General features: G+C 30.2%; 1 protein-coding gene across 1 annotated transcript; it reads right to left on the bottom strand.

Annotated features, from left to right (window-relative positions):
- Positions 1–9,073: 9,073 nt before the first annotated feature.
- On the bottom strand, positions 9,074–10,807 carry LOC134700937 (uncharacterized). The gene is made up of 2 exons (XM_063562084.1): positions 10,356–10,807; positions 9,074–9,485 (listed from the first exon to the last, which is right to left on the bottom strand). Exons 1-2 carry the CDS (start codon positions 10,805–10,807, stop codon positions 9,074–9,076), a joined length of 864 nt encoding a protein of 287 aa, XP_063418154.1.
- Positions 10,808–19,025: the final 8,218 nt, after the last annotated feature.

Raw genomic sequence — 19,025 nt, 5'->3', positions numbered from 1 at the left:
ATGTTTACATTAATGCGTTAAATAAAAAAACACAATAAATGAAATAGTCAAAATATGGGTACATCAGTCATCATCGTATAACAATTTTGATATACTGTTGTTTCAAGTAACAACAAAAAAGACAAGTGGGCATGTAAAATAATTGAAAATGTGGGTATCTAAATATTTGTACAAATGCAAATATGGCTATAACATATAATGTACGAAATAATTAAATGTCGGTGGGTTGATATAAAACAATTGAAATTTGGGTTTTAAACAATTACATTTTTTTTCCCTCAATCTTATAAATCGAATGATTAAAACCAATCATACTGTAGAATTTTTTCATTCTACATTTAAAATATTAAATACTAATATGGTAAATAATTATTGTACAAAAATGTGGTTTATTTAAATCACTAGGGTAAAGCTGATGACCGTAACTGTATTCACGGTCATCCCAAGATGTCGGTTGAAAAATTTGGTCAGTATCTGTTTTGTCTGTTAAAGCGTTTCTATATCATTTTTTTTTTACAATTCATACATTTCAACGATGTAAATTTATAAAAGATTCACACGGAAATCACTTATTTCTACCGGGAAATGTGCATGAAACAGAAATTTCGATTTGAAAAAAATCGCTCAGATGACCGTAAATCACAATTGAGATGACCGTTCCAGAATCAGCGGTTCATAAAAAGGGTGACTGTAATTGGTTTTAAAATGACCGTAATTTGTAAATGATGACCGTAATTGTTCAAGGATGACCGTCAATTCTAAGAAACATCTGTATTTATATAACTACCTTTTTGTATCAAATAATTAATCATATTAATATGAGAGCATTATCCTATAGGCAGAAGAAAATAAGATGTGCTTCAAATGCATAGTTCACCATATGTATCTTTTTTTACGGTAGAGGGTTTATTTTTTTTAAATAAAGAAGTAGGTCCGGTAAGGACCGATTTGGCCTCAAATTTCAGGTTCATCTGACGAAAGATTTTGACCACTTTTTAAAAACTTAAGTGTCTATTTCATTTGATTCAATTAGTTTAATTGAAAGATTTTAACTAATTTAGTCAATAAAAACGATCTGATTCAAGCTCAAATATGAAAAAGTTACAAAATAAGCCAAAAAATGTCACTTTTCAGATGGTTTTTGGTCAAAAATGAAAGTGGCCGCATATTCATTCTTAAGCATTAAAAAAAATATAATTAAATATTTCGTGGAAGGTCAGACTAATATTTTCACTGGTTGATGATTATTAACCCTAGTATATCACACACAAACATATCATATTTTTTTCGAAGATATGCTTTTTTATTATTCAAATTAAAAAAAACGTCGTCAAGTACTTTTAGAAAAAAAAGATATTCGAACACACCTACTCTGATTTTGTGATTCATTAGATAGGTATTTCACTTGACCCATATGTTTCATCCTTTCGTACTGTCATTTCTTTACGTTATAAAGTCAACCTGTAGCTTTGATATATAACATGATAGAATCTGAAGCGAAATGTTACATCAAATACCCTCGCTTTGTACGTTTTAAAGACAAAATATACACCTCAAACACGCCCTAACATAAAAAGGTGCACTCGATTTTCTCTTTTCGATACAATCGCTACCTATTTTGGGGATTTTTTTTCTTGATTCACATTATGGAAGGACAGACATGAAAATTCTGAACAAAAAGATTAATATGTCCTCCGTTCTTCGTAAAAAAAAAAATCGGAGGTTATGCCTTTTTCTACATCCAACTTATAAATACTCATGTCGCCGACTTGATATCTTATTGTTCTACAATACTATGTAATAAATAAATTGAAAAATTATGCAAATGGTGTTTTTAAAATTGAACACTTCGTAATTGAGAAAAAAATTGTCGTTTTATTTGTTTCTATTAATTTCTAAACATTTTGTTACTATATCAAACATTACAGTAAACAATTATCGCCTTCTCTAACAAAGAGCTTCGATTCTTTTGTTCTATTTCAACAGGGTTTTCGCCTGCATATATCAAGACAAATTAAGATTTTAATGTGCTTTTTTTCTGAAACCATACACATCGGCTCGATTACCGAATATTCATATGTATTATTAATGTTTTTAAGCTCCATTTATGGGCATTATGTTTTTTCTGGTATGTGCGCCTGTTCGTCTGTTCGTTTGTCCGTTTGTCCAGCTTCAGGTTAAATCATTTTGAAACTTAGTACACATTTACCGTATGGTATGATCTTTTCAATTCTAATGCCAAATTACAGTTTTATCCAAAATTTTCACAGTCCACTAAACATAGAAAATGATAGTGCATATATGAGGCAATCGTGTACTAGGGACACACTCATGTTTCTTCAAATGTTTGTCGTATCGCTGTCAATTTGTATTAAAATTTTAGCGTCGTTATTAATAAATATTTAATAGTCTACGAGAAATATGCAATTAACTATCATTGTCAAAAACCCAAAATACGGCCAATTGAAAGTAATTTATGAAACATATTTATATCCGCTAACCGAGCCCCTATTGAGATCGACAAAGTCAACAAAAAGCTTTGAATACAAATACGGATATGTTTTAGAAACGTTACGGTCGTCTTATATAATGTAGTCAGCCTTTACAAATCACGGTCATCCTAGTTATATTTTACGGTCATCTTAAAAATATTTTGATTATGATTTACTGTCATCTCAACGATGTTTTCAAATCGAATTTCCCGTTTCATGCACATTTCTCGGTAGTAATTTGTGATTTCCGAGTGATTCTTTTATACATTTACATCGTTTCATTGTATGATTTGTAAAAAAAAATGATATAGAAACACTTAAACAGACAATACAGAAACTGACGTAATTTTTCATCCGACATCTTGGGATGACCGTGAATGCAGTTAAGGTTAGCAGCTTTATCCCAGTGTTAAATAGCAAATTATGATGATATACAAATTATTCATTTAACAGAAGAAAAATGTGTGTAATGTCATCTGTTGGAATATATATTATGTATTACACATGGACAGGATGTTCCCCAAAAAAGGAGTAGGTCCGATAAGGACCGATTTTGGCCTCCAATTTCAGGTTCATCTGACAAAAGATTTTGACCACTTTTCAAACACTAAAGTGTCTATTTCTTTTGAATCAATTAGTTTATGTGAAAGTATTTAACTGACTAAGTCAATAAAAACGATCTGCTTTAAGCTCAAATATGAAAAATCTACCAAATATGCAAACAAATGTCACTTTTCAGATGTTTTTTGTCAAAAATGAAAGTGGCCGCATCTGTGTTCATCCTCAACCTTTATAAATGTTATATATTATCATAAAATACAACTTACATTTCAATATTTAGGATGAACACGAATGCGGCCATTTTCGTTTTACACAAAAACCGTCTAAAATTTAACTGAAATGATAAAATACTAAAATGCTAGTAATTTAGCATGACTTTATGGTGCTAGTAACCGATATCTGTGCATTGTAATTTCAAATAGACCCCATAATTATGTAGCAGAAGCATTATACTGTCCAATGAACCACTAAAAGTTTACATTTTAACAATTTTGTAAAACTGTTATATTTTGGGGCCGAAAAGGCATCTTACTGGACTTACTCCTTTAGGCATTCCACACACCATAGTACATGCAACTTTCAAATAGAAATTACTGATTTACCTGTAATCACCCATACAAATTATCAGTTGACCAACCATGACAATACAATTTAAAAAGTTTGTACATAGATGAAAATTATTAAAATCATCATTTTGATGGAAAAAAATGAATTAAAATGGATTTTCTTCATAAAAACAAATTGAATAATTCCCAATGATTAAAAGAATACCATTAGCTACTCGAGGAATAATTTTTAAAAAATGTATTTATAATGGGTCCAATCAATGATTTCTATAGAAATATTTATTTTTGATTAAAAAAAAAAAAAAAAATTCAACACTATTTGAATAAAAAATGTTTTCGTACTTGTTTGGGGCACACAAACGCGAACGATGAATTATGGGGTCCAAAAGAGGCACATGAACTCATTTTAAAACTAACTACAAGACACTTATTTTAGTTAAGGTGGTACCTAACACTACAGGGAGATAACTCTGTAAAGTTAGCTAAACGGTTTAATGACGTTGTGTTGTAAAAGGAATATAAAGCTTCTCAATGATCAACATTGGTGTTTGTCAAACTACTATTTAACCAGTGTTATTTTTCTGACAAAACAGTTGGTTAAATTTTTTTTTAATTTTTATAGTTTTGTTAAGGGATCAAAGTAAATACTTTGACAAAATTTTATGAAAATTAAACGAACCAAATTAATTTTAGTGAAAGTGTTGGGTACCACCTTAAGCAAAGGAGTACGTTCGATAAGGTCCTAAAATGGCCCCGTTTTTTTGGCGTAAGGTAGCAATACACAGTTAGAAGTTTAGTTTCGCATTATGGCCCCTGTGAATTTTTTTAAATATGAAAGTTTTTGTACAATAAAATTGATTTTTAGGTAATTGAAGAATAATATAGCCTTCTTAGTGGGTTTATATGAACATTTAGATTGATTTTAACATGTTTTATGGGCCATTTCAATGATTGACAGTCCGTATTTTCCTATCCGTACCGTTCATAGGTCCATAAATTATTGTAGTGTTTATCAACAAAGATTTTGCGCTCGATCTTTTCAATTCAATTTTATGGAAAAACGAGCAGGAAGACATATGATTTTTTTTGGACCACTTGATAGATATAAACCTATGGATTCAGGAAAGGTATCACTGTAATTCATTGAAATTTTCCTTTAGACCAAATTTTGGAGACTTTTGTGACATGTTCACCCCCCTTTTTTGCTATATTTTGTATCTAAGAAATGCAGAGTATTGCCATGGTTACACCCACAAGGGATTATATTTCACCCTTATGACCATTAGAAATCAAATCTATGGAAGATTCTCTTTCTACAAGTATATACATGCATAACACACATTTAAAGCCTTCTTTGTTAGACAGGAGGGGAAAGGGGGTGTTTAAAAATTATGAGTGTCAATTTTAAGTTATTTTCCTAACTGTGTATTGCTACCTAAATTTAAAATTCGGATTTATCGACCAATATCACGCTTAATTATAGCCAATACATAGACTAGCTAGGATATAAACCATTTTGTTGAAAATTTTTCGCTTCTGCGTTTCATTATGACGTCACAAGATGTACTCATATTGTTTTTTCACGAAAATATCAATGAAAATGGGTGAATTTCAATATATCATTGGACAGGAAACATAGAGCGCATACGTCGACAACAAAGATATTTTAAAATAATGTTTGTGAAGACATTTCACATGTCTTATTTGAATCTTAAGCTTGTCGACGCCTGCACTCTTTGTTTCCTGGTCTTTTATTTGGTTGAAATCTAGCTGATTTTGTCACATTTCACCAAAATCCCTTATCTTGACCTTTTTTGGATGTAAAAATCAACGTGTTAGAATTAAACTTTGACAAAAACAGTTCTGTTTAACTTTCTAACATGTCTTTAAGGCAACTTTAAACATTTATTATCTTGTTACTGTGAACTTTATAATTGGGGCCAAATATGGCCCTTACCGAACTTTGAGTGGCAGTTTCGCGAATGGCAAAAATCTTAATGCTGTTTCTCAGTTACTTCGACTTATATTCCAAGTGAAAACAATTAATTAAACGTTTAAAAAAAATGAGTCATAATTAAACTATGGCATGGTATTGGTTGCAAAATTTCAATATTTTTCGTTTAAATGCAATATTTTATTTTTAATTGGTATATTTCTTCATTTAAATGCAATATTTTTTTTCATTTGAATGGTATATTTTTTTTTCATTTAGATGCAATATTTTTATTCAAATGTTACATTGTTTCATTTACATTGTATATTTTTTCATTCAAATGCAATATTATTATTCAGATGGTATCATTTTTCATTCAAATGGTACAATTTTTCATTCAAATTGTATAATTTTTCATTCAAATGGTATAATTTTTCATTCAAATGGTATAATTTTTCATTCAAATGATATAATTTTCATTGAAATGCAATATTTTTTATTCAATTGGTATAAAAATTCATTTGAATGCAATAGTTTGTTATTTAATTGGTATAATTGTTTTTTATTTCTATGCCATAATTGCATTGTGGGAAATTTTTTGAGGTCTTAGGGTCAAATTTGCAACAACGTTTGTGATTGTTTATTTAGATTTTTTTCCCCTTTCTTGTTAAATTTATTAACATGAAAACAAGACGTTAACATTATTTGGACTTGTTATGAGGTTTAAAGGTTATAGATAAAAGAAGATATAACGGATGTATGAATGCTAATGGGACAACTCTCCAACAAATTCACAATATGTTAAAGTTAACCAATATATGTACAGTCTTCAATACGAATCCTTGGCTCACAGCCGACAGCAAACTTTCAAGGGCCCCAATTGACTAGTGTAAAAACCATGCTTGCTTTCAAACAGGAAAACAAACGTTCTACTCTTTATTAATATTCCATTAATTGGGCCACAACTAAAGATGTCGAGTATGTTCTGCAGGGGACATTAGCGTTATTATAGGAATGTGAAGTTATGTGTTTAAGGAACCTCGATGGTAAAAAAAATCAGCAAAAATTGCATAAAAAATGACTTAACTAATCCAACTCATCGGTGACTTATACTCTTTATCATATTTTTCAGATAAACTGTACTTACACTAAATTATTGTAAAATTTTAGCGATTTCGGTAATTCAGGGTTTTTTTTATTTCGAGTTCAAAAAAAAAAGTACCTTAACAAAAATTCAAGCTTCTTTCAAAGGTAGATTGTTAGCTAAAATGAACGGTTACTCCATATTTTTTTTCAATTTTTCCATTATGTATAAGATAAAGTTAATTTAAAGAAAAAAATTTAATATTTGTTTGAGGTTAACTGGTTAAGGTTGAATACTAAGTTCACAATTAATTTATGGTCATAAGATTAGCTTTTTATTTAAATCGTGGGATTCAAATATGTTATAAACTAGATTACTTTTTATATAACGACATAATAACCTTACCTGTTTGTCGAGATACATGGCGTATAAATAACTTTCTCCTCAAGTTTATCGATAATTCAATGCTATGGAAGGCTATTTTAACAAATACATATGCTCACAGTTGTGACCTTACTAAAGATGGTTTGGTTAGAATCATCGAACACATTTACTCTCTAAAATTAAAGATATTTTAATTTTACGCCGATGACTTTATCAAAGTTGAATTGTATGTTGCGTTATTCATAACAAACTTTTCTCTGAAGAATGAAGGAAAATCATGTTTTTACAATCAGTCTACTAAATAACACTTTCAATGACGTAAATGTGCTGATCCGAAATTGTTATCATTTTCTAGTATCAATTACCAAAAACGTTTCCAAACCCCTTAACAAAAGTCTTATTAGATCTGAAAAAAAGTAAATTCACAAAAATACTGAACTCCGAGAAAAATTCAATCAGAAAATTCCTAATCAACTGACAAAATACATCAAACAAATGACAAGAACTGTCATATTTCTGACTTGGTACAGGTATTTTCAAATGAACTAAACAAATAATATTATGTCTCTTTTAGAATAGAGACCATAGAATAATAACAATCAAGATGACCTAAAGCAGTGAGTGTACAAAAGAGTTTGACCGATCAAATGATGACATTTTTTGATAAACTTCCATGCTTTCAATTCACTAAGTTTTTGAATTATCGATCACATATGTAGTATATGGTACAAATAATGAAAGATAATAAATGTATGCTCATATTTGGACCAAATTTCTTTGTTGAATGTCTGCATGCTCTAATTACCATCAGTATAAGTACTAGTACATTTAAATCATAAAACATGTAAAATACAGACAGATAGTATCTATTCCAACATATTTTGGTAAAACTGTCTATGAGACAACTATGCGCCTTATTCTAAGATTATAAATGTAATACTTATACTATAACAACGATGAAAATTTCAACTGATTCAAAATTGGATTATTAAGCTAAGAATTGATTTAACTGAACTTAAACCCAGAAATTCAAAATTCAAAATACGAATTATGTGAGTAATATGTACACTTTTGCCGAGATTTATCTCGAAATCTCTTCAGTGCTCGATAGCATTAAAGTTAAAAATACGAAAAATAGATCTAGATCTGTGACATGGTCAAAAAGTAATATACGATATTTTTACATTATTTCTATTTATCTGAAAATTATTTTATACTGATGCATGGTGTAGTTAACATACATTTGAATAAATGTCAGATTCTTCAGGGTCTCAGTTCAACTTTGAACAACTTTTGTAGTTTTAAAATGTTGAAAAGATTAAGAACTTGGTGTAGTAAACGCACGTACGAATGGCAAAGTTGATTTGCAGTCGTTTGTATGCCACCACGAATGTTTTATTTTTGTATCGTTGCATTGCTGTCTATATTACATGCACGAATGTGTACTATTTGTCTTTGCTCATATCCATAATTGTGTTATATATGCTTGAACCATCTCCATTGTACCTCAAGTCATAGCAACACGTCGATTTAGAAACTATTTAAACAAATGGAATTTGTTTTATAGATGCAATACCATACTAGATTATATATACAAATGTAAATTATTATAATATAATGAAGTAAAAATACATAGATTTAACTCGTGAGTATGTTGCTGGTTAACTTAATGACATTATAGATAGCATGTCCCCTAATAAAAACAAGACAAAACAAATATATAATGTGCATGACTTGGTTAAAGCACAATATGCGATGGGGTTAAACCTGTTTGTATTTTTTTTTTAAATTACATACAGTATAAGTGCTTTTTTGTATAATCTTACATCATCGATTTACCACAAGTATCACACAAGTTTTACCTCATCGAAAATCACAAATTTGAAATCTGTTAAGATCGAAATTTTATGAAAGCGAAACTTAACATTATTTCGCAGTCGCCAGATTGTCAACGCTTTGTATACATGTGATACAATAATAAATAAACTTCGTTAACACAATTATAATTCTCAAATCAATAGTATTGAGACATCTCACAGTTATATCCTTTTTCTCAAATAACATCAAAAATCAACACCGATGTTCCCCATTCATTAACAACATATAATTTATCATAGTTTGGGTTGAAACATAATGCAACTGGTTGTTTGATACCATGTCTGCTGTCCAATGGTATATCTAGAACCTTGCCGTCCTGTGTCAACCTGTGTATGTTGTTTGAACCCTGTCCACTGACGTAGATGTGTCCATTGTTATCAGAGCATATGTCAGTAGGCGTAACCATAGTGTCAATGTTGACAATTTGTTCAGTACAAGGATGTCCAGGAAAATTGCATTTTGAAATCTTGATATAGTTCTGCCCGCCTATACATGAAATAAAAGTTCCAGCGTTAAAACAATGGAACTTCACTACACGAGAATCAATAGGATATCCACTACCAGTTATGTTTTCGTTTGAAAGCCATCTGAATAAGTTAAATATATACATATAAATACACATGTATACATATACAAAAAAAATGTAAATTAAACTAAGAGACGACTGTACGGCTTTCCTATTTATAATAATATGAATTTCTAGTTTTCAGTTTTTAATCAAACTCCGTAGAAACGTTTGCAGTTAAGATTAGCTCGTCTCAGAATTACATTTGGATTAAACCCGCACATTGTAGATCTTCAACTCACAAAGAATTTATGATCTGCTATATTGTACGTTGATGCAATAACCAATTTACTATTAAAGTGTAGTTTTAGCCGTTTTTTATTCAATGTGGAAGCGTAATATGTCCCAGCACTTTTTGTTGACATTACATGTATTGTTTAAAATATGTTGAATTATTTGTAACAGACATGGTTTTTTTCTGATATTGTGTTACCTTAACTTTGTATAACGTTTTGAAATTCGGAATGTTAATACACTTTAACTTGATTTTACTTACCAACTAGCTTTTTCATGTCAAGGGAATCGTTTAATGCACTTTTATAAAGCTTAATTCTGACAGGGAACATTTCTATCTTGTCATATTATTTTATTTTGTTTGTATATGAAAGATGAGATGTGTTTACGGTATAAACCATTATAACAAGCACTGTGACTAATATTTGTTTTTCTCGAAAATATTCAGGAATCAATTACCTACAGTGTGGCATGTATACGTTTGATTTACTCCTATACTGTTTCCAAAACTCCGTCATTATTACATGATAATAATAATTGAAGGATATACAAAATAAAAACAATTGCTTACTAACTTGACTAATCTCAAATATAAAACAAATAAGAAAATATTTTGTTTTTAAAAATCAGATCGAGTATAACAATGATAACGACTTACAAGTTATAGCTATTGACTGGATATGCATACAAAGAACTATACATTTTTACGCCAAGATAACACGGAACCTTGTTTGCAGTGTCCCTTCCAGAATTCGGTACTGCTGACACACATATTACGGTTGTGCACTTGTCGTTTTTTGTTGCGTTATGTAGTACAACCAGTCGGTCCGGGTCTATCTGTAATATAGATCTTTTGTTTGGTAGGGTAACATATCCTATATTTTGACTTGTAATAGCCACATCAAATGGTTCACTTTCTACGCTTAGCTTATTAAGGTATTTTCCAAGAGGATCAACTAAAATCAGACACCTGTTTACATAATCACATAATAAAATGTTCCCATTTGTAGTCGATGATATTCCAGTTATTCTTCCAAAATCATGGTGGAATGTGGTTGTGTGTGAAAATCCATGTCTAACATCTCCTGGGACTGCCAACACCTGGGCCATCTAAAATATTTGGAAAAACGAATTATTTGTTGCACAGAGTGCTTGTGCATAACGATACATACAAGGTCGGTAAATTTCATATTGGACAAAGAGGAAATACAGCTTCAGATATATATGGATTTTTCAGACCCCCATATATTGTAATTGCTCACTTGAACCCGTAGTAACGAATTTGTCTGGCAGATTCTGATATGAGAAAGTAAGACGTTGGTTAAAAGAAATTCATAACAATATGTCAGTTGTCATTATAATAATAAATATTCAACAGAGTGTGAAACGATAAGGCGTGTTTTTGCCTGTATGTTAAAATGAAAACCACACCGTGGGTTTTGTTGGGTAAGTATTACTCTCCTTCCTACTATTAATCAATGCTTATTTATAAATTTATCTTAACGTCTATGCATTTTTAGGAGTATGATTGAAGTTTGAGTGTATTTTTTTAGTGTTGAGTGTGTGCACATTCTTTTTTTTCTGGGTGTAGTTACCTCTCTAGTGTTCATTCAAAATCACTTGTTAAGTCAGGTGAAGAACATTTTTACCCTTAAATTTGAAACAGTCTTCATCAGAAAATTTCAAACCGAAACTTGTGGGAGCCAATGTTGTATAAATACCTTAATTACGTCAGAAGCTAAGTTCCGACAACAAAAGTATAGCCGCAGCCATCTAGGGTCAGCTTCGCCTTATTCATTTGTAGATCTAACTAGGTGGTGGGAAAATCATGAAACATTTGAATAAATAACAAGCGTGCATGTCAAGAGAATAATGTTATAGTAAATAGGTAAAATTAGGAATTACACGTAATTACTAAACATTTCAGTAAATACCTGTAATTACTAGCCAATTTAGTAATTACATGTATTTACTAGTTGTTTCAGTGATTACTGGTATTCACTGATTTTTTTGTTCATTTTTACACGTCTGGCGTATAAAATTATAATCCTGGTACTTTTGATAACTATTTACAGCTATTTACTAACTTGATATTTTTGTTATAACATTAAAGATATAATTCAACATACCAAATAAGAAAGTAAAAGGGTAGATATGTTAGGGCTAACTTAATTAAGGATTAAGGAATATAAGGCACATCAAAAGTATATACTATTTAGTGTTTGTGAACTGAAACTGGAAAACGGTTGTTTAAAGAGTTTTGAAACTCCCTTAAAATCATATTCAGCATGCAAGACAATGATATCAATCCAATTTTGAGGAATGCATTAAATTGTGAGAAGTTTATAGGCAACTTCGTCACCTCTTTTTGCTGATAGACATTCGATAATGCCAAATTTGGTTGAATAATCCTGATACTAGTGATAGTTCTTAAAATCTCATAATTTCTGTAAATCTCCATCTCCATCAGGCATACTTGCCCAATGACACAAGTTAAAATCCTTTTACAAAATAGGTTCATTTAAGACTTCTTTTGTCAGACTGTTGCGATAAAGCTGACATTCTTCACAAACAAATGTATACACTTTGATGGTGTTAAGAGTCACATTTCATATTTCTGTGTTTCTCTTTTTTATGAGTTTTTCAAAACCTCCAAACTTAAGCTTATAAACCTGCAACAACATTTTATCATCGTTTTTATATTGAAATATGTCGAAATTGTCCCAAAAGGGAGACATAGCAAATCATTCTGTCGTCAGTAGCGTCCACAGTCCACACATATTCACTATGTGGTTAAAGTTCTTCACATTTTGCTAACTTTCTTTAAATTATCCTGGAGTTCTACTAAACTTGAACAGAAGCTTGTTTATGATAATAAGATAATTTTCAAGAAGTAAATTTTGTAAAAATAAAATTAATTTTTCCGTATTTTACTTATAAATGGACTTGGTTTTTATGTCAGTTAACATTACATTCACACTGTGGTTATATAGTTTTTAGAATTTTAATAATTTCTCAAAATATCCTGGATTTCTACCAAGCTTGGACAGAAGCTTGTCTATGATCATAAGATAATACCCATAAGTAAAGTTTGTAAAAAAATTCTTTTTTATATATTCCTTATAAATGGACTTCGTTTTTTCCCCAGTTAATACTACCTACACTCTGCAGGTTTTTTTTAACATTTATAAGATTTCTTAAACCATCCTGGATTCAAACCAAATTTGGACAGAAGCTTCTTACAGTACTTGTCAAAAGATTTTGTTTCTGAAGGAAAATTTTAATATTGTTTGGCAATTTTTGTTGAGCCTACAACTAACAGCAAAAGTAGGCGAGATACTGGTTCTGCGAAACCTTACAATTTTAAATCCGAATACATCGGTAATATATCTCCAGCAGGGATTGAATTGCAGGTCACATCTTTCCGTATTCATTGAGGTCCAATTATTCACTTGCAAGTGCACGAGTATCAGATTGACTGCTAAAATATAATTTCACTATAGCATTTTCATTATATATTTAATGATTGAACACAAAAAAATCATATTCTATTTTTTGTAAAATGTATATCTCATAGCTAATGCTGCTATAACAAAAAGGTACGTTTTAGGCTAATCACTTTTTAGGAGTACTCACTGATTTTCGATAGTTGGTATTACCATAACTTTTGATCAGCTGACCATATTACAACATTGTTTTAACAGTAAGTAAATAGGTGTAAAAATTCATTTTAAAGTTAGTAATTACTGGTAATAACTGGTCTGTTTCGGGAATTACTTGTATTTACTAAGTGCATTGGGAATTACATGTAATTCCTAAATTTTAGTAATTACATGTAATCCCTAATTTCACCTATTTACTGTAACATATACATTGTATGTGCTTGTTATTTAAGTACATTTTAAAGACAGTCAATATATTTTTAAAAGTAAATTAAGTGTAGCATGGAGTCAAAAGCAAAGAAACAAATCTCATTTATAAGGTAAGCAACAGAGAGCCTCCCTCCTTAGAAATCAATTTTCTTTTGAGTTTGTACGTTTTTGTAGGAGAAGACGGGTTCCGACAACCTTGATTCTTGTTTGCAGATGTTCCGCATTCCTAACTTTGTAAGCCATCTTTGCAAGTTCATGCCTAAATTCTTGAATGACTGGGAGTAAATCATCAACAATGAGCATATGTTTGTCTGATAAATTATAACCTATGAGTTTAACTTCACCGTATACTCCAAAAGCTTTATACTTCAGTATTTAGTTTCTTTGAGTTTAAATATGTATATTTTCCTGATGAGTACGTACAAAGATCAATCGACTGTCTACACTGTCAAGGGACGATGTTTCCCTGTCTTTAATTGTTGGTATGCTGATGTTGTTGTTTTTTTCATCTTACGTCGTCTATATATCACTAGCTTTGTCCTAGTCTATTATGATTTTTTTTATTTCAACGACGTATTCTATGTATTGCTGGTAAATAAGCAGTTTAGGGATTTCATTACTACAAATTACCTAAAAATTTTAATAGTTTTCTCCACAAAAACACAGAATTTGATAGGAGGTTAGTTGCACCTATAAAACCGGAATACACATTTAAATGGTTTTGGAAATGTTTTGAACTAGGAAATTTAGATACTTTGCTGAATAACTTATGACTTTTCATGTTTGATATTTGGTGTGTACTGAATATTATTTAAGTTTTAGATGTATAATTTTTGTGAATTTTTATTTTAACTATCAGTTAGTAGCAGCAAGTACAGTTAGATATGAAATTAGAGTCTTCTTTGTTGTTTACATGTAAAGGTAGCCTACCACGTCTGGTCTGTTGATTGGTAAGAGGTTCTTTTAATATTGATCGTTTGTTCTTATGGTATACTGTTATACCACTATCCTAGCTTCTTCAACCCAATACCAGCCACATTATGTGTGTGTCTGTCAAAAGTCATGATTAATCAATTCAGTGGTTATATTAAAGTTTTGGTCAAGGTAGTTTTTGATGAAGCTGAAGTCCAATCAACTTTAAACTTAGTACACTTGCTGCTTATGATATGATCTTCTTAATTTTAAAGCCAAATTATACTTTTGGCCCAATTTCATGGTCCATGGAACATTGAAAATGATAATGCCAGTGGGGCATCCGTGTACTTTGGACACATTCTTGTTATTGTATACACATATCAGGTTGTTGGTTTTCCCATTTGAATTATTCACCCAGTATAGCAGTGTATATATAAATGTGTGCATTTTTCAGTCATAATAATTCAATATCTTAATCATGAAAAGTTTTAAGTCCTGTAATTTTTTGTTTTCATTTTAATGTTATATTTAACTGTGCCATTAAAGTGCGAGGTTTGGCATGCCTTAAAACCAGGTTTAACCCACCACTTTTATTTCCCTTTAAAAGTGTCCTGTACCAAGTCAGGAAGATGGCCATTGTTATAATATTGTTCGTTTCTGTGTGTGTGTGTGTTGCATTTTAACGTTGAGTCGTTTCTGTTTTCTCTTATTTTTGAGATAAGACGTGGCACGGTACTTGTCTATCCCATATTCATGTATTTGGTTTTGATGTTATATTTGTTATTCTCGTGGTGTATTGTCTGTTGCTTGGTCCGTTTCTGTGTGCTGTTGCGTTTCGGTGTTGTGTCGTTGTTCTCCTCTTATATTTAATGTGTTTCCCTCGGTTTTGGTTTGTTGCCCCGATTTTGTTTTTTGTCCATGGATTTATGAGTTTTGAACAGCGGTATACTACTGTTGCCTTTATTTAAGATGAATTACAAAAATGTAATGCCATGTAATGCAATGTAATGCATGAATTAATAGATTGCTGCATTACACATTCCATTATCCCATGACTATGTGGTATGGGTTTTGCTCATTCTTGAAGGATGTTAGATGACTGATAGTGTTTTCTGTGTCATTAAGTCCCTTATAGAAAGTTGCCTCGTTAGAAAATCATAGCACATGTGTTTGTATTTGTTGCACCATGTTCGAAAATAACCCACTACTTACAAATAAAACTAAGTAATTATGTAGTATTCTGTCTATACTTGAATAAAAACTAAACGTATTAACATGAAAACAAGACGTTAAAATTGTTTGGACTTGTTATGAGGTTTCGGTTTATAGATAACAGAAGATGTATTGGAATGGGATAACTCTCAATCAAAATCACATTATGTTAAAGTAAACCATTATAGGTCAAAGTAAAGTCTTCAACACGTTGCATCGGATCACACCTGACAGCAAGCTTTCAGGGGCCCATTTGACTAGTGTAAAACCATGCATGCATTCAAACAGGAAAATCAACGGTCTACTCTTTATAAAGAAACTAAAAAATGATAATGAAGCAATACTCTTTTAATGTGACGTTATGTGTTTATGAAGGCTCGATGGTACAAAACATTTCAACAAAAATTGAAACACTTATTTTTTAAATAACCAATTTAATTAATTACACAACTAGTTGTTACTTTATCATGTTTATGATATGCTACCAAAATCAACCAAACAAATCAATTCATGTAGGCACCAGAAGACTTTTAAAATGTTTATATCATCAAAAATTTCCAAATTATTTTCTTTTGGTAAAACAAAAAAAAATGCCATTTGTTTTGCATAAAATTTTAGGTATAACTTTTTAAACTCAACGATGACCTATATTTTTTAAATTATTTCTTTTAAATGGACTGTACTTAAACTTTAGTGTAAAATTTAAGCGATTTCTGTAATTCAGTTCTTTTTTTATTTCGTTTTAATCTTTATTTCTCCTACAGAGAAAAAGTACCTTAACAAAAAAAATGGTGACCTTAAATGAACGGTGACTCCATAAAAAAATTGTATTTAATGATTCTATTATTATGTATAGGATAAAGTATATATATAGAAAAAAAATAACGACACCCTATACATGAAAAAAAGTAATTTAAACCCTCCAGCCCCTTAAAAGATTTAAAAAGTAATTTGTTTGAGGTTAACATGGTTAAGGTTGGATACTAAGTTCACAATAAATTTATGTTCACAATATTGGCTTTGTATCTAAGTTAAAAGAGTCTAAATCGTGGGATTCAAATATGTAACGACATAATAAACTTACCTGTCTGTCGAGATACGTGGCGTATAAATAAATATTTCTTCTCAAGTTTATCGATAATTCAAAACTTATGGAAGGCTATATTAACAAATACATTTGCTCACAGTTGTGTCTGTACTAAAGATAATCTGGTTAGAATCAAACATATTTACTCTATAATATAGAAGATTAATTGATTTTACGCTGTTAACTTTATCAAAATTAATTCATTGCAAACTTTTGTCTGAATAATGAAGAAAATAATTGTTTCAACATCTATCTACTCAATACCGATTTCAATGTGCTGATCCGAAATTGCTAGCATTTCTCAATTATTAATGTCAGTTAACAAAAACCTTCAAACCCCTTAAAAAAGTCTCATTAAATCTGAAAACTATAGCTGATTTTTTTTATGATGTTGTCTTAAACAGTTAACGGAATCAAATCTTTGTTATTTTTAACTATATTCTTTTAATTAAACTTGTCAATAATAAAGCTATGAAAAATCAATACTAATCAAGAATCAAATGGGCAAAGAAAATGGGAGGAAATTATAATTTATAAAAAGGGGAATGGAAAGAAATTTAAAGACTACCTTTTGATGTCACAAATAATACAAAATTGCTATGTTTACAATATAGAATCAATCAGCGTATTTTAGGAACAAACACATTATTGTATAAAATACAAATAATCGATAACCCAAATTGTACATTTTGTCATAATGAAGATGAAATAATTAAACACTTGTTTTGGAATTGTAAGATTGTACAAATATTTTTAATTGAAACTAAACATTGGTTTCTGTCAAATGGTATAAGTATTCCCTATACTATTTAAAATTGTATTTTGGAGATATCTCAAAAGGTTTTAGTAGAAATGAGACTAACCTGACTTTTCTAAATATCAGACGTGATATTTTTAGTTGTAAATACTTTGAAAGAAGCCATACATTTTTTGGAGTGCAAACAAAAATACAGGATCTTTACTTTGTTGAGAAACACATTGCTGTTAAAAACAAGAAACTTGAAATTTTCGATAAAATGTGGAATACTTTCACTATATTATTTGAGAGGATGTTTGAAATAAAATTCATCTAGTAAGCAAATTAAAAAAAAAATGTTTTCCTCTAATCTTCAGTTTTCCTCATTATCGGGTCTATAATGCAAATTCACTATGATTTTTTTTTATCTATTCTTTCTTTTTCTACTTCAAACATTTTTTTTTATATGTGAATCTGTATGTTTAGGTATTTGAAGTATAGTAAATGTCAAGCTATTAAGATTCATCCAAATTGGGTTTTTTTCAGTTATGGTATATATTTTAATTTTATTATGTGATTATAATGTGTAAATTACTAACAAATACTAATATCTGCATATATATGTCATTTACTAATGTTAACTAGGTCAGGATAACGTACCGGTATTCGACATATTCAATTAACAAATGTATTGATTTCAATAAAACTAGAACACACCCGCGAAATAGCGGGCATATTAGTGCGGTGACTGGAGGCCGATTTTTTGAAATTTAATCTCCCCACCGAACACACACCTATATAATATATCATTGGAAAGAGGAAACCCTGTGCTATAACATAATGCCTGTCGTCAGTACTTGGTATGGTCACATTTTTTGAAAATTTAGGTCAAAGGTCATATATTAAAATCTGTGAAAATTTGGGAGGGTTTCAATTTTGACATTTTTTTTCTATTTCTAAACTCTACCTAAATATAAATGATACTGTTTTGGCTTTAGTAATGTTTGTTATTATACATAAACCTTAATCATTGAGATTTTTTTATCAAAACAAATCCTAAAACGACGTTTTATAAACAAAACTTCAAAAATCAAGTTTTCAACCTATAAAATGTTTAGAGCATCTTAACCTTATGAAAAAATTCAATTTCAGGTAAAAATCAAGGGTCATGCAGGACAATAGATTAACATTATTTCTTAAACTATAATATTTTGTGAGGTATAAAAACCAAAGCAATAAAACACTACAGTCAAATATGACTTCAAATTGAATTTGCGCATACTTTAGGTTTTTTATTAACTACTCGTTGCTTTTGGTTTTTTCTCTCACAATTATTACTGCTTCCATAGTATTATCTGTTGTTTTGTATTTTACTCTGGTTAATTATAGATTATTACATGGCATTTTCCATATGGCCCTGGTATCAGCCCTAGACTCCCATATCAAGCCAGTAGGCTTTAGCCCGAGGGCTTGATATAGGTCGTGGGCTGATACCATGGACCATAT

The sequence above is a fragment of the Mytilus trossulus genome, unplaced genomic scaffold (genome assembly GCF_036588685.1).
Source record: "Mytilus trossulus isolate FHL-02 unplaced genomic scaffold, PNRI_Mtr1.1.1.hap1 h1tg000210l__unscaffolded, whole genome shotgun sequence".
NCBI classification, from domain to species: domain Eukaryota; kingdom Metazoa; phylum Mollusca; class Bivalvia; order Mytilida; family Mytilidae; genus Mytilus; species Mytilus trossulus.
Note: the sequence above shows the minus strand (reverse complement) of the source record. Positions and strands in the feature narration are given on the sequence as shown.